Consider the following 20200-nt stretch of genomic DNA (forward strand, 5'->3'; position numbering starts at 1 on the left):
GGTAGACAGGTCATATTCAACCTGGGGGGAAGTGGGCAGCGGAGTACTCCAGAGCTCGGTCCTTGGGCCTGCGCTGTTCAATTTCTCCATCAGCGACTTGGACGACAAGGTGAAAAGCAACTTGTTTAAATTCACCGATGATACCAAAACTTGGGGTAAGGTGAGCACACTAGTAGGGAGGGAAAGACTGCAGCAAGACCTGGATAGGTTACAGGGGTGGGCTAACAAAAACAGGATGCGTTTCAATACTGACAAGTGCAGGGTGCTGCACTTGGGCAGTAGGAAACAACAGCACACTTACAGAATGGGAAACTCCCTTCTTGAGAGCAGAGAGGCAGAAAGGGATCTTGGAGTCATTACTGACTCCAAGATGAACATGGGCTAACAATGTGAGGTCACGGTTGGCAGGGCTAACTGGACCTTGTTGTGCATCCACAGGTGCATCTCAAGTAGAGCCAAGGAGGTGATCCTCCCCCTCTATGCAACGCTGGTCAGGCCACAGCTGGAGTACTGCGTCCAGTTCTGTGCACCCCACTTCAGGAGGGATGTGGACAACATTGAAAGGGTCCAGAGGAGGGCCATCCACATGATCCGGGGACAACAGGGCAGACTCTACAATGAAAGGCTGCGGGACCTAAACCTGTTCAGCCTTCACAAGAGAAGGCTGAGGGGGGACCTGGTGACTGTTTATAAACTCACTGGGGGGGGGACCAGAAAGGTTTGGGGGAAGACACTGTTTCCCTTAGCGCCCCCTGGCATAACAAGGAATAATGGACACAAATTATTGGCGAGTAGGTTTAGATTACACTTCCGCAAGAACTACTTCACAGTTTGGGAGGCAAGGAGCTGGAACCAGCTTCCAAGGGAAGTGGTGCTGGCTCCTACCCTGAGGGTCTTTAAGAGGAGGCTTGATGCCTACCTGGCTGGACTCATTTGAGTCCAGTTTTTCTCCCGCCCAAGCGGGGGGTCGGACTTGAAGATCTACAAGGTCCCTTCCGACCCTACTTCTATAATTCTAGGGCATGGGGGGCACATGCCCCCAGATCTACACAGGGTGGGGCAGCTGTCGCTGCAGGCTGGGGCCACACTGGGCTCTTCCTGGCAAAGGGGCAGGGCCTGGGCTGGGCTGGGCTGGGCTTGGGTTAGGCAGCAGCAGCACTAGGAATGGGTTACGGGTGGGAGGGAGGTGCAGCCAGCCCAAAATCTGCCATAACCCCAACTCCCCCTCCCAGCACCACTGCTGCCTGCCCCAAGCACACCCTGGCTCAGCCCCCCACTGGGAAGAGCCCAGCGCATCACCAGCCTGCAGCTGCAGCCTGCCCTGCCCTGTGCAGATCTGGGGGCACATACCACCTCCCCCCAGAGGGTGTGCGCAGCGGTGGAAGCTTCCCCCCCACGCTTCCTGGATGAGTCACGGTTCCATCCTGCACCTGCTGAACCCCAACTGGGCAGCGCCTGCCCCAGCCCCACTCCCTCCCTCACTGCAGAGCCCCTGATCTGCTCCCCCACGCCCCTTCCCTCCCCATCCACCACAACTGACTTACCAGCTGGATGCAGCTCTCCAAGCTGCTGATCTATGCTCCTCACCGCCTACATGCTGCATTGCAGCTGCATGCATGCACAGCCTGTTTACTGGCCTATTACTGGCCACATCAGGCCGATTTCCAATACAGCAAATCTTCATTATAATGATACCAATCCAATATCACACCTGTGTGTCAGTACACCTCTAGATATTTCATCCATTTTGCTATTACTGCCAAAATCTGGCAGTAAGCTATGGAAATGAAGCATAGCTGAAAAGTATATGCGGGAGTGGAAACACATATTAAGCAACATACATTTCAGAGAATAATATGCTGAACTTCATCACTAAACCTAGCCCTCAATTATTTATAGGCCAAGACTAATATTTAGTTTCTTTTTGTTTTGTTTTTTAAATGCATTTTCAGGGAAAATGGCAGTGCATGGACTTTTCAGACCTAACTTTTCTGGGTACAAATAATGTGTTTATGTAGCCCAGCTTTTTATGAGTAATAATTACTGCTTATCATCTTTAAAAGATAACAAATTGATGATTTTTCCCTGCAACAGCTTTCCCATCCCAATTAAGGATTAGCACTGTGCTCTACCCCACACTGATATCGTAACCTGAAAGCATACTACATTTTTCAAATTCCTGATAATGCACCATGTGAGGTGAAACAGTCATCATCTGAACACATAACAAAATATGGTCAATTAATTTATATGCCTTATACAGGGCAATTCTTCCCTGCCCCAATAAATCCTCAGTATTTTTCTCTTGCGTATACGCCATCAAGAACGACTGCTGTAAAACAAGTCCAAATTATCCCCAAGAAAGTTAAGGAGAAGCAGGAGTGGCACCATGGATGAACTGGTGGGAAGCAGTACATGCAGGAAAAGAATTGAGCATGGGGAATCATCATCAGACTACTTCAGTAAAAGGATGGAAGAGATCTTTCTGAGCAAGTAAAGTCAGAAAAACAAACACAAAGAAGGAAAAAAAACACAAAAGGGTGCAAGGGAACATAAGGAAATCAAACAAAACATGTTCTACAAATAACAGGAAAAAACAGTTAACATAACCCAAGACAGAAGGAAGAGAAAACATAACAAAACTACCCTCCTGTCCAGTGCTTTAAGTCGTACAGTAAAATACCAATACACCACCACTATATTTCTTAAAAAGTATGCTACAGTGTTTTTGGCAACTGGATGGTATTTGGGTTGGTATGTTTAACTGCTATTAGGAAAAATGTCCAAATCCTAGATTATTATTCTATTAACAGAAATTGGCACATACATACCCTTATACAGAAAAAAAAGCAACTTCTTTCTAAATACACTGGAAGTACGTGCCCCCCATAAACATTTTTTTTTATTAATATATTTAATGTTCCAGGTAACATCAACCAAATCAGTTCCAAGTCATATCAATTGAGCAGAACCCAATCGTTCCAAAACCCACACTGATTGAGCAGGCAGAATTTAATCATTCTAAACACCGTGTATGGCACTACAACCGGTAAGTATCTTTTGTCCCAAGCTTTCACCCTGGGACTTCAGATACTCCCAAATCCATTAGCAGGCATCCTACATGCAAGCCCAAGCCCAGAAGTCTTGGGGCTGCCCCCACAAGATGTAATATTAGACCATAAAGAAATGCATGAAAAACATTTCCAAATTCCTACTGCCTTGAAAAAGCATTTTCAACCAGGGTGCAAGAAGGTACATGGCAGGAGTGGCCACATAAAACTGCCCCACACACTCTGCCTGCATTAGGGGTCTCTAATCAGAGTAAAGCAGGCAGCAAAACTGCTTTGTGCCATGCAGCCCTTCCTAGTCCAGCACCCCCTATACTCTACCGGGAAACAGAAGCATGGGTAGATCCGTCTGGTCTGCTTCTGTTTCCAGGAGGAACACAAGGGGCTCTGGAGCAAGAAGCATAAGGCAGTGCCTGCTTTAGGCTGATTTGAGAGCCCTAACGTAGAAGGAGTGCATGCACATGGCACAGCCTTTCCCAAGCTGGCTATGCAGCAAGTACGCAACGCAGTTTCTTCTGGAGATACCAGAACCTGGTTGAGAAGCACAAAGCTAAGATGAGACAACACGAACAGTGGTTCTCAGTGCGGGATGCTCCCACATATAAAGGAGTAGAGGTGGGGTGCCACAGCCCTAAAAAGGTTGAAAACCACTATCTTGGAAAAATGAGGAGTCTTGCAAAAACATAAAAAGCAGCTATTAAAGAACTCTTAAACTGTGATTAAAATCCCCCACAAGAAAGATTAAATTTCTAGGAGACATTTTACTTTTCACAAAAGTGTACAGATATTGCAACCCCCTGCCTCCAATCCATAAGAGTTATATGTGGTTCCAATAATACCTTGATTTAAAATGCCAACGGACTGACCTTAAATTAAGGCCTTGTCTACATAAGAAAGTTGTATTCATTTTATGTAAATGAGTACAACTTTCTTAAACTCTAAAGAACTTTTACTGAGTCAGTGCAGACTGTTTTATGTATAGTAAAATTAGTTTAAGTGTACCTTATATCAAATTTAGCTTGAAACAGTAAGAAACTGATCAATACAAATAAAAATAAAACCCTTTTCTAAGCAGAAATCATTGAACTATGTGCTGATATAACATAACATGCTTATAAACATCCTTTATTGTTGATATGATTGCTAAATGTTATCATATTTGATTTTAGTGTGTCAATTGTGGACCTACGTACAATATTTTTTATAGATTCATGATTTGATTTATCACTATATTTATACTTTAACCATTTATACTATATTTATACTTGATTCCGTTAATTCTAGGAGTAGGAATAATGTCTGTATTATGGTTGGCTTTATTTTATTATTATATTTGTATTTCTGTTATTTTTGCTTAAATTTATTTATAATTACAGTTGTATGTTTGTCATGTTGTTTTCAGGAGCAAGGCTTTTAGCCAGAATCCTTAATAATAAATTGAACTGAATGTGTTTATAATCTGTGCACTTAAAATGATATTACTGCAAATTAAGTAATTGGATTATATATAGAACTCTCATTTAGACAAGGCCTTACGAAAACATATTAGAAAAAGTTTTAAATCATTAGGTAGATGCAATTTTGTAACAATCTTCCCATTCAATGCATTTACTATACTTTTGAAACCAAGATCCTATTAGATTTGACAAAAAAAAAAAAGATTACATTCCTTGTATACAGTTCGTAATTCAAAGAAAAATCTATGGAGATGCCAATTACAGCACCATACCCTCAAGGCTAAATCATATTCTGAATTTAAAGGAGATTCAGTTAGGTATAAATTAAAACTTCCTATTTCATCATCCCTTACTTTTTATATACTAATACAACCTGAGAATTTACAAGGGATTCTTAAATAGTTTATTAAAGTTATGTTCTTCAGGGAATGTAATACCTGTGTCAGCTTTCTTTGGCATTAAAATAAGAGAATTCCACTGCCTCTGCCTATACAGATAAAAATTAACTGAAATATTATGTACATGCTGTACTTGAAAAAACTAGCTTAACTAATTACAGTCCACCTCTTAAATTTAGGATGAAAAAAAACTTATTCCAAAAGCATAGATGATATTTTGCTCTAATTGTCTAGGTTAAATATTTTTTTTAATACTTAAAGAGACTTCTACCACACAACTTCAAATGATTATAAACACTGCAAACCAAGACTCTGTTGGGGCATGTACACAGTTAATTAATGAGTGACCACAAGTCATCCATAACCCACAATTTAGGAACCGTTAGTATACAATATCCCTTTTTATATTATTTTAATGATAAATCAGAAGTGTGACTCACGCTGAAGGAGAAAGATTTTTAATTCTTTCTTTGGAAAAAAGACTTCCATAAGTCAGCATATGTCACCTACTTCTATAAATTTATGTTATCTGTTGTTGAAAAAGGATCCATGTCAACCTCGGTCCCACAGTGATGAAACAAAGTTCCGGGTTCCAAAATAGTTAAATGTCCACTCTGCTTAGCCTACTAGAGGAAAATTCTGTCTATACTTTTAGAATAAGTTTTTCATCCTAAATTTAAGAGGTGGACTGCTGAAAAAAAGTGTCAAGTTTGAACAAACCTTCAAACAATTTTTCTAAATGAAAACCCAGTCTGCATAAAAACTGCACGAATGGTATAATTTCGATAAAGGCCTTTCAGATGCAAGGGAACTTCAGACTCCTTGAGAGATGTATTTTGGATGTTCAGCCCATTCTCCTTGCAATTACACAAGACTACTGATATGGCCAAAGTAAAAAAAAAGCCGCCCCATAAATCCTTTGCGTCCGAGTCCCCAATCATAGGCCAGAAGACTAAAACGTAGAGACATACATTAAAATATTTGAGGTTGATATTAGCCTAGGAAAGGGAGGAGGGATCTTTTTTAAGAACATTTTTCAAAGTCTGAATGTATTTATCCCAAAAGGATACATTTATTTTTACATGGATTTTTGACAAGCAATACTGAAAGCAACAAAATCTATGATGACAAGAAACATCTCTAATTAACATCTTCCTATTTCACCTAGAGGTACTCTAAAAAAAAATAAATAAATAAAAATAAAACCAGTACTTTAGTTGGAAGATTATAGATTCAGGTCACTTGATGTAGGGGCTTCTCTCAGATGTTTAACTTTAAAAAACACATAAAAAGTGTAGAGCGAACTTATTTTAAATTTGTATCAAGTCTGGAAAAAGCTGTAATGAGGAGAGCAATTTCTTAGACCTCCATGTAATTCCAGTATTATTATAAAATATCACTACAGAGCTCAAAAGCTACCAGTCTTACAGTTAAAAACTCACTCAGCGATACCCTAATGCAGTGGTCTCCAAAGCAGGGTGCACATGATGATCCATTTGGGTGCAGGAAGAAAATATTAGAACTTCTATTTATATAACTATACATATATTGGGGGTGCATGCTCAAAAATTTTTTTACTGACAGGGGTGCATGATCAAAAAAGTTTGGAGACCACTGCCCTAATGAACAAAGAAACAGCCTCTGCAAGAGCAACAAAAGAAACTGTGAAGGGACACTCAGTGTTTGGGAACTTTTCCTTGCTCTAAAAGTCAGTAAAATCCTGCTGGAGTGGCTTTACCAATACACCATACATTGAAAAACTCTTTTCTACAAAAGTGGCTTTTTGCAATAGGACTACATGCATTTTGGTAGTCCTATGGTATTGACTCCATGAACTACTAGGCCACTAATTGCTGCACTGCCTTATAGAAATCTACCAGAGTCCAGTGTGCTTGGGATAACCATCCATCCCAGTTGGGCCTGGACACTCCCAAATTCCAAAGGCCAGTCTCGGCCAGTTGGTCAAAAGTCACGGGCTGGAGTCCAGTGAGGAGGCAAAGCACCATGGTGTACTGGGCTAGCAGCCAGGCACAGGCAGAATTCAGGACATATGGTCACCCTAACTATGGTAGCACCCTACGCGCTAGCAAACACAGCAGGAAGCTTGTAAATAAGGAAGAGAAGTTACTTTTCCCTGCAGATTTCGGCTCCTTTCAGTGATCTGTTGCCACAAGCAGATTGGTAGTATGTACAGATCTATAGAACATTGCTTAAAGAAACCAATGGGAGGCATGGAAAAACAGGGGGGTTAGACAGACTGTATTGATGCACACATGTAATAGGAGCTGGTAGGAACACAGGTCCACTGTTACAGGCCACATAACTAATGGAAGACAGTAGAAGGTGCAGGGAAATGGTTGGTTGGGTAAAACCACACTAACATGTACCCTTGAGGGATGTGGAAGGAATACACGTGCAGTACACAGGAGCCTCAAGCAGCCTTTAAAGGAAAGTTGATAGGTATAGGGTGACAGGTTCTGACCTCCAAAAATCTGATTTATCTGAAGCATTGGGGAAACAAAAGTATCGAGACATGAATTTTCATCCCCTAAAACTTTGCTGACAGAGGCTTACAACCTAAAATTATCCTGGATTATCAGGCCAGCTAAGTTTTCAATATAAGTCCTCCCACCACCAAATCACATCACATTTTATTGAGTGCCCAGCCAATGACCAAAAATTAAATGTATTCCTACCTTTCAGATACTTCTTGCTTTAACTTTGGCATACCACCAGAAGGCATGTCAGCATCCAGGAAGCCTAGGAAGTCCCGTTCTGCATTAAAGGATTCTTTCTCCAAGTCTATATCTGATGGATTCTGACCACTGAATGAAGACTCTAAATCCCTCTGCTGTGAATCTAATCCATCAGCTTCCATGGAACGACCACGATTGCTGGGAGAGCTGGAAACACTACCTCCCTCCTGTTCCGAGTTATTTTGCTTTATATCACGCTGAGGTCTACTGTTCAGTCCATCGTCTCTGAATCCTTTAGCAAAAGGGTTGTAGTCTATTTTCAGTTGTGTAATCTGAATGTTCTGATAGGCTGTCACAGCAAAGAATTCGGTCTGTGGGAAGGTAAAGGTGTGGACATCAGGGCCATTTAGCTGGATAACTTCTGTGGCTTTGTCTGCAGGTACCAAATGAAGTCGTGGCAGATAGCGGTGCATGGAGTGCAAAATAATATGTCCTTCCTGGTCCAGAGTATTATTGGTAAGCTTGAGTTTGTAGAAAGACACTGGCTGATGCATCCAGTACTGACCAGTAGAAGGTGACTCTGGATGAATAAACACTCGCCCCAGAACATGGGGCTCAGCCTTCCCACTGGGCTCCCACCAACGACCATTCCATTTATAGCGGTGATTGTCCACAGGAGAGATGTCCATGACTAAAATGTATTTCTGGTTGGAATCTAGGCCTGTAATCCAGTACCGGCAGTATGGAAACATACGCCTCCCCTGCTTGGTCAGAATCATCTCAGTGTTGCGATGGTAGAACTCATTCCACATACTGTTGTTATCCAAGGTGACAGTGATGCCCCCTGAGACACAATCAGCTGGAAGACAGGTCTTGACTTTGGATTTGACTGGATTTGTCACACTGCTGGCAAGAGCACAAGCATCGCGATTTGCTACCAGAATTCCTTGATCAGCTTTCCCATTTCCTTGCTGCTGTTTCAAGATAACGAAAAAAGTGGGTGCTGCACCAGACACAGTCCCACTTTCCCGGTTACCCAAAACAAACTGTGGTTTCTCCATGATGGACACAGTAGTAAATTCTCTTAATTTAACAGCAAGTTTTTCACAGATTTTCTGGCAGTTCTCTTCCTGTGCTCACCATCCTGAAAACAACAAAATCAACCTAATTAATCACAGTAAATGGAACACAATATAATTCCTCACTAAAGGAGAGGAACTGAGTCACAAGAGAAAAGTACTCTTCATGATCTCTCACTTCACCAGCTTTATCAACCAAAAGAACATTAAGCTTGCAAATTCAAAGACAAAATTAGAAATCAAAGGTTGTTTGTACAAACTTAATTTGGACCCCTTGCACTATGATAACCTTTAATTAAATGTTTACATACTATTTTCCCCTCAGAACTCCTGCCTTTCAATAGGATATACAGCTAGCTTCAGAGAAGAAATAGGACTATGTAATGAACGTGGCTGTTATCTGCAAGACCTCTGCTTTACATGCTGAAGTTGAAATGTTGGTGTTGGACGAGGTAAGAGTGTGTCGAAAGAGAAAATAGTTTTGTGGTTAAGGTAGTTCACTGTTGTCCAAGAGACTAGAATTTAAACCCGTTTCTACACAAATAAATCTAAACCAGACTTTACACAGATGGTCACTACTTGAGTGTTCCTTATTTTCTAGGTATCTGATTTAAGACTCTGGATTCTGATTTACAGAAGTACTGAGCTTTCAACTGAAAATGAAGTCAATGGGAGATGCATTTGAACATATAAAGTGCACTTTAAATGGCACCAGGTTCTAAAGGTCACAAATGGAACATCCAAAATTAACAGGTACTTTTGATTTTCATCTCTCTGCTTCACTTTCCCACCCACCCCTTCATCTAACTCAAGACTTTCAAAAATAAATCCATTAGTGTCTCCGAAGCATTTGTGTATCATAGTGAAGAGCTCCACACATAATCACTTATTTCTTTACAGGATTTCCTATCTTCAGATCTGGGTGTCAATATTATGCAGTAAAGGCAACATGAGGCCATGCACTGAACAATACTGAATAGCTGTTTGGTAAACATTGTCCGTCTTGTGCACTGAATGAAGAGGGTCCACTGGAAAACTATAATACAGTCACATAATTGTGCTATCAGGGTTGCAGAGGCAGCCCCCCCCCCGGAATTCTCAATTTCTGTTTTAGGGTTTGATCTTACTACAGTAATATTGTTTTAATGTAGGGGTTTACCATGCAATTTTGAAGGTTTTCTCGGATTTTTGTGTTTTTAAACAGCAAACTAGAAAATTCAAAAGAAAGTCCATCATGCAGAATCATTTTGACACCCACCTGGGCCATCACCAGATTTGGAACTTTTAGAACCTCAGAAGAGAGTATCACTTGTGGTATCATTAACTACTAGCAATAGCAGCTCATCATCCTCTACGTGGGCTGGCCGCAAGACGGGTAGAAGGAACACACACATGAATCTTGGATTCCATTCTTGGTTCTGGAAGATAGTTTGGTCTAGTGGTCACAGACCCTTCTACACAGTCTCATCCAGCCTGATCCCTTCTGCCACTATCTGTGCATCAGTTTCCCCCTCCCCCCTCAGCTGTCTCAGTTCAGTCTTTGCCCCCATTACCTTAAAGCCCCAAACTACCCTCTTTCATCCAGGCTCCCATCCCCAAATCTATCCCTCTGCATTGATTCAGCTTTTCTCTGTTTTCCTTAGAGGCCAGAACATTTCCTCCTCTCCAAGTCGTCTGGGTGCCACCAAGAAGGCGGTTATCACAAAGAAGACGGTCTCTTTTCTCTCAGTTCCAGTGCCTTGTACCAGGGCAGCCACAAACATACAAAGTGTAAATAATGTATTCAACTACCTGTCATTCTTGGGAATGACTAAATCATGTGTTTTTCCTGGAACTTTCAAAAAAGTCAGCCCAAGGCAGGTTTTAACATGGAAAACTTCATTCCAAAATGTATAAGCTACTGAAACAAGGTTTTACAATGGGAAGCTAGAGAAGATGATAACATCTTCACCTATAAAGAAATGTAACTGGGACCTCATGAAGACTAATCATCCAAATGAGAAAAAAAAAAAATAAAAAAAAAAAATCAACAGTACTGTTATAATTATCTCCTACCAGTATACGGAAAAGAGGAGACTGAACATTTGTCTACCTGAATATACAAGGTTTTAACCTTTTATTCGTCCATGAAGAAGCAAATGTCTGTTCCTTTGCACAAAACTGAACAGCTGCATAATATTGTTCTGGAAAGTGACTTTAATTCTCATAGTCCACACAAAACTTCAAGACCTTTTCACTCCAAGACTTTACCATCATATTTTCCTTGCATATTACTTGAATTGAATCAGTACAAGTCTATTCAATATTGTGTACATGCAGGGTATAAAGAAAACAAAGGGCAGAGGGCTGGAGGTTGAAGATGCTGCCACCATAACATCACTTGAAAACAGCGGTGCCTATTTCTAAAAATCCACCTTAAATCCAGACAATTTATATGCATTATATGTGTTACTCCACACAGACAACACACATAGAACCCTTTAAAGCAGAGCAAGTACAAAATAGTTTAGTCCACTTTTCGAAGTGTGACATAACAGCTACATTAAAGCAACTTTTAAGACTAATAATACATTTTCATTTTAGCTGCTTTGAGTCACAAATTCTTCTGGTTTTTATTTTGTTTTGGGAAGAAAAGAGAGATAACATTTTTTCATACCTTAAAATATTTCCAGATACAGTTGGAGTTCAAATTACACAATGCTATATGTAATGCTCAGTTCTGTTTTGAAAACGCTGCCCCAACTCCGCAATACAATCTGTGCAGGTGGAGACCTGCAGGGGACAGAGCAAGATTGGGCCTTTGTAAAATGATTTAAAAATTTTCATATGAACGATGCTATTGAAATGCAGGGAGTGTTATTAAGGTCACATCCTTAAAAATAACAATAAGTTAAACAAACAGGCAGTTAGACTGACTGGCTGTCTGCTTATTTAAAAAGATACCGTGTGCTAATGAAGAACTCTGTATTTTATCATTACAGAGATCATTATTTTTATTTATACACATACATACCAGTAACAAACAATACTAAAATATGTCATCCAAATATATCTCGTATAACATGACATAAAAGATGTGACGCAGGTTGAATTATGCTGTGATGTACTAGCATGTATGCTGGTATCAACTCTGTAATTTGGTTCTTAAAAATGTGTTTATAGGTTTAATACAGTAAGGCATCAATTACACACTGGAGATCTTCATTACATTAATGAGAAGCAGGCTAATGGGAAAAGAAGGGACAGATGTGCTTTTCTATAGAAATAGAGCTCAGACTTTTAAAGTGTGTGTGCGCAAACACGTAGAGGTACAAACAAACATAAAAATAAAAAAACTGCAAGTTTACATTAGTATATACCTACATATCCCATACAGAATGTGGAGCTCTTCATTTTAGCACACAATGTCCTTTTTAATAAGCAAAATATCATTCAGTCCCTGTGTATGCACATATATGCTTGGTGTGTTTTCTTTTGTCTTTCATCTGAGTGTTTGCAGGACATGACCACCTTAACACTGTACATTTATTTATTTACAAGCTCAATGACAAATGATTTTGCTACCAAAAAAAACAAAACAAAAACCTCGCTACTTAAAAAAAACAACAAAAAACAGCATCTTATATTTGAGAGTTCACACCCCAGGTGAGGAAATTCAGGAGTTAAACTCTTCTCCGCCACAGGTGCTCAGATGCTCTGCACAGACTGACAGAGACAAAAACCAGTAATAAACACATGAAACGTGTGGAAAGGGCCTCGAATGGAGCAGCTGAAAATTGATTTCCCCTAGCTTTCAGGAAGCCTGTATGTGGCCTGACTTCTGCTGCCACTATAAATAGTGGCTTTAAAAAATTCAGCCAAGCCACCAATGAGGAAAGCCAGAGGGGAGTGACCTGCCCTGAAAAGAGGAGGTTGTGGGAGTGCCTCGCAGCTGGCTCATAGCAGCTGCCCACCACCCCCAGCCCCCAGCCTCAGGCGCAGCGCAGTCAGGCCCACGCGGAGGCAGGGGCAGGAAGTTCCCACCAGCTTCCGCATCAGCGGCCCGGGAAGCTGATACACGAGGCGGCCTCGAGCGTGTTCGTGCGGCCGGGCCGGGCCGGGCCGAGCCCAGCCCAGCCCAGCCCAGCCCGGGGGAGGGGCAGAGGTGACGGGGCTCGCCAGTGCCAGAGACAACCGCCGCAGCCTGCACGTAGGCGGAGAGAGGGGGAGCGCGGCCCCTGCGCTCAAGTAGCCACCCTCGCACCGAGCAGCAACAGCGGGCCGCCTGAGTCCCCGCCTACGGCTCTTCCGGGGGCCGCCCCTCCCCCCCACGGGCTCGCTCTACCCGGCCCCGCCCCCCACGTGACCCCGCGGCCAGGCGCACCAGGAGGACCGGGGGTGGGGAGCAGGGGGGTCTCCGCGCTCGCACGAGGTCGGACGCGGCAGCTGCGCCCCGAGCCGCCGCCTCGCGCGTTCCCCGCGGATCGGCCGCCACACGCATGCGCAACCGCGCCCGGGCCCTGCCGCCTCGTGGCGGCGCCTGGTGTCAATTTTCGCGGCTGCCGCGGCCGGCAGGAGGCGCGCGGGGCTCGCGCGCGCAGCGGAGGGCAGCGGGGGCGAGGCAGGGCCCAACACAAGCGGGGCCACCGCGCCCCCCGCACCGCCGTTACCGTGCGGCCACCGGGCCTCCGCGTCCCGCCGCCCGCGCGGACCGTGTGTCCGCCAGCTGGGGAGAACGTGCGTGCGCACCGCCTGACGTCACCGCGCCGCCGCGCGCGCAGGCGCGCCGCCTGCCCGCGTCCCCCTCCCTCCCGCCTGCCGCCTGTCACGTGCCCGGCCCGAGCCCGCGCCCGCGGCCCTCGCTCCGCTCCCCCTGGCCGCGGCGGCGGCTGCGTGGGGCCGGGCGGTCGCGGCTCTCGAGGCGCGGCCGCCACCGGCCTCCCCTCCCCGCAGCTCCCGGCGCCTCCCCTGCTGCGTGGGGTGCGGGCGACGAGGCGGCGCTGCCTTCGAAGCCCCGGCGGGCCCCGGCCCGCCCCGCAGCCCGCGGTGGCAAGGGGGAAGGGAAAGGGCCACGCCGGCCGCCGGCTCCGCTCCCCGCGCGGGGGTCCGGGCACGGCCCGCCCCGCGGCTCGCCAGCCGCCGCCGACAGGGGCCAGGCCCGCCCGCGCTGCCGGGCTCGCGTCCGACCCCCGCTCCCAGGTCCTTCCGGCCGCGGGAGCAGCAGCCCTTAAACCCCCTACCCGCGCTGGGGCTCGTGGCTGCCACTGAGGAGGTGCAAGTGGCGTCCTGCAGAGGGCGGCCCGGCCCCCGGCTTCCCCGCCGGGCAAGCAGCAAACAAGCAGGTCACCCGCCCCTGACAACACAAGACTTCCCGCTCGCTTCGGCGCGAGACCGCTCTCGCTGTAGTCCGGGCCGGGCCGGCCGCGGGGCGGCGGCCCCCGGAGCAGGCGCTCGGACCTAAAGGCTGACGCTGGACGCGTTCCCGAGGAACTGAAGGCAGACGCGGCTTTTGTTAAATCACTTCCTTAAGTCACTGAACCTACTAGAAGGCAGAGACCGACCGGGATTTACCCTCTGCACCGAGTCAGTCACACTGCATTAAATAAATCAGTTCTCTATGTCAACTGAAGTATTTAATTAGAACTCTTATAAGCTCTTAGATTTCCTCCCAACAAAAAAGTCTCCTTGGCCTTCTCTGGGCTTGGAAGCTCCTGTTCATTTTTTCCTAGATGGCTAACAGTTTGATATGCAAGGACTTGAGTGTAAAGCAAAGCCTACTGAAGCTGGTCTAATAAACAATATCACATCTACCTGAAGAACCTTGTCTGCCCTAATCCCACTGAAGGAGACCAGGGCTGTGCGCAAACCTCCCCAGTGTTCCCATAAATACATACAATCTTAGCATTAAATGGAGAGGTGGGGGAAACCCACGCAATGGGTAAGGATTTTTTAACTGTTTATTTCATCTGCCAACCTGTGGACAGAACTCCAAACAAAAGAGCATCAGTTTGGCTTTTTTACCTTTTAAAACCTAGCCACAATTTTGGGAAAACACAGTCATTTATCAGGGTGCCAAAATGTCCAACTTAATAAATACTGAGAGGCCAAGCTACCAAATCAGCAAACCTGAAGCTTGAGATGGATAAGAGGCCTACTATAAGAAGGTAGCCACCAAAGATTCCTTCAGTTTTGGTAGCATAGTTATCCCATCATTGCTAAAATAATACTGAGGAGCTGGCCAATTTAGGAAAGGCCAGCCCTCCCATGACTTTATAAACAACAAAACTTTATCCATATGCTTATGGGCACATCCTCTGGACTCCAGGAACATCACAGAATAAAGAAACTGCACAAACAGCCCCTCCTCTCCCGACAACAGATGGATATGCATCAGAACAAGGGTTGTTAGTTGTAGCAGTGTTGGTCTAAGGACACAGGCAGAGAAGGTTCTTTGGATAAATGCTGTATCTTTTACTACAGCAATGAAATAGTCAGAAAAAATGTTCTTTGCAAGCTGTCAGGCAGAACATGGATACACCTTGACAAGTAAAGAAATATTTATGTTTTAGATTTAAAAAACAAGGAAGGACCAGCAAAGAAATAGTGAAAGGGAAAGTGCGAGCAGACTTCTCTGTTGTATACAGATTGTTGAAGTACATGTCACATTATCACTGCAGGACTCAAATGTCACATGCTTGTTCAGGTACTATTAAAAAAAAAAAAAGGGAACTTCCTCTTGGTCTACATTACTGTTTATCTTCACCAGGAAACCTTCCCCCCACCCCCAAAAAACTTCTAAGATAAGGCAAGGTATGTGAGAAGAACCATCCAAACCACAAGAGGCTACCAACATTGAGTTCAATTTCTCCCACAATTCAAAAATCACTCTCTTAAAAACTACCAGAATTATTTGCACCAACAATTATTTTCACTTAGTTTGAAAAAGGGGGGGAGGGGTTTCAAGAAAGTGTTTCAGCAGCTCAGATGTACAACAAAGAATTTTAGCTCATATATAAAAAACGAAGCCACTAGGTCAGGACTTGTAGGTCTCCTTTCTGTTATCTTAAAAAAAACCAAAAAAACCATTTCCCTCTAATATTTTATTCCTCTCATTTTTTTCTTTATATGTCCCGTTCTCTGCCCTTGAACATTCCCCTTCAGTCTCATCTCATCTTTCTGCTTCCTAGCTGTTTCACTATTTTCTCTTGTCCTGTTTTCCTACACTTCAAAATATTTCTGCTCCCCTCAAAAGTTAAGTGACAGAGTAAGTCTAAGATTTAATTTAAATTAGCAAGCTGCTTAGCATAAATTCCTCACTAGTTTTACTTTACCTGTGAAAACTACAAAAGGAGCAATGAAGATACCTCTCAGCTATTTTTGCTATTACATGGTCTCATCCCCTTATCTACACTACAGCTCACCTTACCACTGCCTCCAGTGGTGAACTGCAAGTAAAAAGTTTGCTAATGTAGAGACAACATAAGGGTCATGCTATTCTAATCCTTTCTTTGGTAAGGAGGCAGTCTAAAGCAATACTGGAAGAAGCAGCAAAAGTATTTAGGGCACTAGGAGTAAAGGAATGAGGAAACAGGTCCCCTTATAATGTTAGGGTCTGCTGACCAGGGAAAACTGACCAGACTCTACAGTCCCCTATACTAGTAGTGCCCAACTTTTTTGCCTTGTGGGCTGGATGGGCACTTCCCAGTCTATCCTGATCTGGCACATGGGGGCAGGCAAGGCCCAAGCCCACTGGCTGCATGGGAGAAGGTTGGGGGGCGGGGGAGAGAGACCCCCAATGCCTGACCTCATCTCCTCTGTCCACTCCCCCATGCAGCCAGAGTGGGCCTGGGCCTCACTTTTCCCAGTGTGCCTAATCAGGATAAGAGGCGGCAAAAACCCAACCCAGCCCAGCTGTCACCTGGCTGGGGGGCCAGGGGGAGATGCAAGGAGAAAGGGACATCCCAGGCCTTATCCTGCCACAGTAAGGACTTGGTCATTTGGCAGCAGGGAAGGGAGCCCCACAGGCCAGATACCATAGCTCTGAGGGCTGAATTTTGCCCTCAAGCCAGGTGCTATACCTATTTTACAATACATTCTTTTGTAGATAATGTTCCAAGAGGACTTAATGATTTTGCTTCAGAAATAAAAGTCACTGTCTGCTCAGGGAGTTATATTGGAATAGCCAAGTAATATGGAATAACTCCACTTGGTAGGTTTCACATGTGAATAAGGCTTTGCCATAGGAGTAAAGCTCAATGTTATAATTTATGAGTATTTTGGAAGTTACAGAACCTCTCAAATCAGTACAGAGTTGTTAAAGATGCTTCAGTGAAATTAGCCCTCCCTACAATCCATGTTTAGCAATTCATATGGTACACCTTAAAGGCAGATTAAGCAATTTATCAATAAAACAGTGCAATTATTGTTAAGTTCTCTACATACTTTTATATGAAGTTTTAAGGCACAGTCCATAAACAAGCATCCAAAGTACAATTACTTGAAAAGCTCCATGAGGAAAGCATCTTAATACTAGTATGACAGCTTTAAATCCATCCATAAGAAGGTGTAGGGTTCTGGACATCAATAACAACCAATATTAAAATATATTATCCAAATACCTCTTTTATGTCATTTATACAAGATGTGTTGTAGCTTGAATTATGCTCTAAATGTATCAAAATGTATGTTATCAACTCTGTAATTTGGTTCTTAAATTATTAACTTATAACACAATAAGGCATGAATTATACACTGGCGGTCCTCACTACATTAATGTGAGAAGCAGGCAAATGAGGAAAGAAAAATCACATCTGCCCCTATATAAATACTCAGAGCTCAGACTTCAAAAGTAGAAATGCTCTAAGTTGATCAGATGCACAGGACTTTTACATCTGGGCCAGAAGGGAGTTACCAAAAATAAATGCTACCCTCCGGCTAGTTGATGTCACTCAGTGTTCTCCTGTTTTTCATGCTGCATACATGTTACCAGATACTATCTCAACCAGACACATTTCAGAGAACTGACTTGTTTCTGAAATATAAACTAACTTGGGGAGGGGAAAGGAATTTCTTTTTGTAATGTTTCAAAATCACTTTTTCTTTTTTTAACAGGCCTATTACCATACCCAGGCTAGAAACAAATCACATGTTTAACACCACTATCATGACACGTGACCAAACACGCACATACTTAAAAATTAAACTTCTTTTATAATGAAGTGGACTTTAAGTATTCAGTTACTGTGGTACATAATAAGCAAGGGTTTTTCAGCAGTATCTTTTACTGGAAAAAAAAAATCTTAAGTTGGGAGAGAGCTTTATGGCACAAAATGCCCTTCCTCAGGTCTGATAAAACAAACACACAGGTACAGCTTAATCTAAACACCAGATAAAACATTGGCTTGTGTTTACACTCCATATGTAAATGGAAACAGTTATTTAAAGGAATGGAAGAGGGCTATATACAGGGTACACAAGAAAATTTGTATTCATCTTGAAGCAATGTTGCAATTTTAAGGATTTACTTATTATATCTTACCCTGCCCAAAAGGACTCAGAGCAACTTACAACAAACCAAACTACAAACACCCCAAAACCCAAGGATTTCACCCATCTCCCCAGTCCCAAGCACATTTTCCCACTCCCAGTCCCACCCCCACCTTCAAAAAAAATCACCATAGCTGTATCCTCTGCAGCAGTGGTTCTCAACTTTTTGTCCCAGGACCCATTCGCAAACATCAATGGCCAGTCCCAACCCAGTGCCTTTCACTCTTGACCAGCTGCCCCCACCCCCAGCCTCCAGAGATCAGTCTGGAACTCTGCCAGCCAGCAAGGAAAGACCCACATTTTTCTCCTTTAAAGGAGAATCCATTTTAAAAATCTGTTTGAGACCCTTTCGTATATTCATGCGACCCACTTTTGGGTCGCAACCCACAGGTTGAGAAACGCTACTCTAGGGTGTGCTAGAGAAAGTTGCAGTGGATCTGCAGGTACACTCCCCTTCCCCCCACCCCAAAGTAGGGAAGAAGACTCAACTGTTGATGCCACACACCCTGGTCTCAAGTGCTGGAAAAGCCAAAGAATCCAGCAGCCGGACAGTCTGGCAGGCTGTGAGACTGTTCATCCAACTCCCTACTGTGAGTCCCCTCTCTGTTTAAGAAGTGCTTCAAAACAGTTCAAGAAAGACTATTTTTTAACACTTCAGAGGATGTCCAGACAAGCGCACACGTGAAGTATGTAGTGCCACAGATCCGTCTGTGGTGCCACACACAGTGCACACGCAGGCATTCCCTGTGCTGCTAATCTACAGTGGGAGAGATTTTTTGGCACTGGGAGATAGATCCTGGTGTCAAAAAACCCCCAAAACATAAAACCCTACCCTGTAGCAGAAAAAAGCAGGGCAGCATATGTGGTGAGAGCATGCACCACCACCTGGCCAGCTGGAGCTACACTCTGGCTGCCACCCAGGCTCCCTGTTGCCAGACTGCCATTGCTGGAGCCCCAGGAGGCCCTCAAGACCCCATTGTGCACATGTATCTCTACAGCTGGCCTTCGAAGCATTTCAAAAGCATTTGAAATGCTTTAAATATTACATCTGTCTGCAGCCTGGGTCAATTAAAGCTTTAACTCTAAGTTATTGGATAACTTAAATCAGTTTTTGCATTCCTGACAAGCAAATGAAGCATCTCTGCATGAATGCAAAAGGCATTTACGACTTATTACAATTTTCTTGACTTGTCCAAGACAGGTAATTTAAGAGCACCTTGTGATGTGTGAGGGGGGAAAAAAAAACTAATACGCTTTAGTCACTTATCTTTGGTCACTCTGGCAAATCAGTATACAACATGCTGCAAGCAAGGTTCTTAAACTGACAATTTAAGTTCAGCTATATTATTCACTCATGTTTTGCAATATATTTGTAATATAAACACATTTAAATTCTACTTCTGATTTTCCCCAGGAAGTGGCAATGATTGCAGCAAGGCATACATAAGCACAAAACATAGCCCAGCACATTTAGCCAATGAGTCTTATTATTACACAGACTCTGACACAAGAAACTGAAAACCATACAGAAATTAGAGCAGAAAACTGCAATGGAATAGACAAATCTGATGTCACCTCAAAAGTCTAATTTAAATCTAAATTAAACTATAAAGCTTTTTAGGCAACTGAGAAGCTTCAAAAATGTTTTGTACTGAGGCCTACAGGGAGACATCACAGCTGCATACGCAAATTTAAAGAAAACATTTTTCATTTAAAGAAAATGTTCAGCAAATTGTTCAGGAGAAAACTGAAGGCCTTTACTTCTGCCATTCAATAACAGATTTTTCAGAGGAAGGGGAATTTTTTTAGTGAATTTGGGACTAGTAAAAGGTCTGAAATTAACAGTCCTCAAGCACGGAAACATCTTGTATCTTCAGGCTAAATACAATATGGGCGTTGTAATCAACTGTCATAATTACACAAGCAGGATCACCTCCAGCAGAATCACCACACCTTAAATAATTGAACTTTGTACAT

General features: G+C 43.5%; 1 protein-coding gene across 10 annotated transcripts in view; it reads right to left on the reverse strand.

Moving 5' to 3' along the window:
- The window catches only part of MGA (MAX dimerization protein MGA), an 83618-nt gene that overhangs the window by 55125 nt on the left and 8293 nt on the right, over window positions 1–20200 (reverse strand). For 5 of the 10 annotated variants that reach the window (XM_090033374.1, XM_090033376.1, XM_090033375.1 and 2 more), the window contains exons 1-4: window positions 13348–13428; window positions 11355–11470; window positions 9957–10116; window positions 7620–8763 (exon numbers count right to left, since the gene is read on the reverse strand). In XM_090033374.1, the coding sequence (XP_089889500.1) occupies window positions 7620–8680 (1061 nt within the window). In that variant the 5' untranslated portion in view covers window positions 8681–8763; window positions 9957–10116; window positions 11355–11470; window positions 13348–13428. Of the gene's footprint in view, window positions 1–7619; window positions 8764–9956; window positions 10117–11354; window positions 11471–13061; window positions 13166–13347; window positions 13460–20200 lie in introns of those variants that run through there. The other 5 variants (XM_090033367.1, XM_090033368.1, XM_090033370.1 and 2 more) reach the window with 5 other exon arrangements.

This window comes from Crocodylus siamensis, chromosome 2 (genome assembly GCF_052110815.1).
Source record: "Crocodylus siamensis isolate JL-2025a chromosome 2, ASM5211081v1, whole genome shotgun sequence".
NCBI lineage: Eukaryota > Metazoa > Chordata > Crocodylia > Crocodylidae > Crocodylus > Crocodylus siamensis.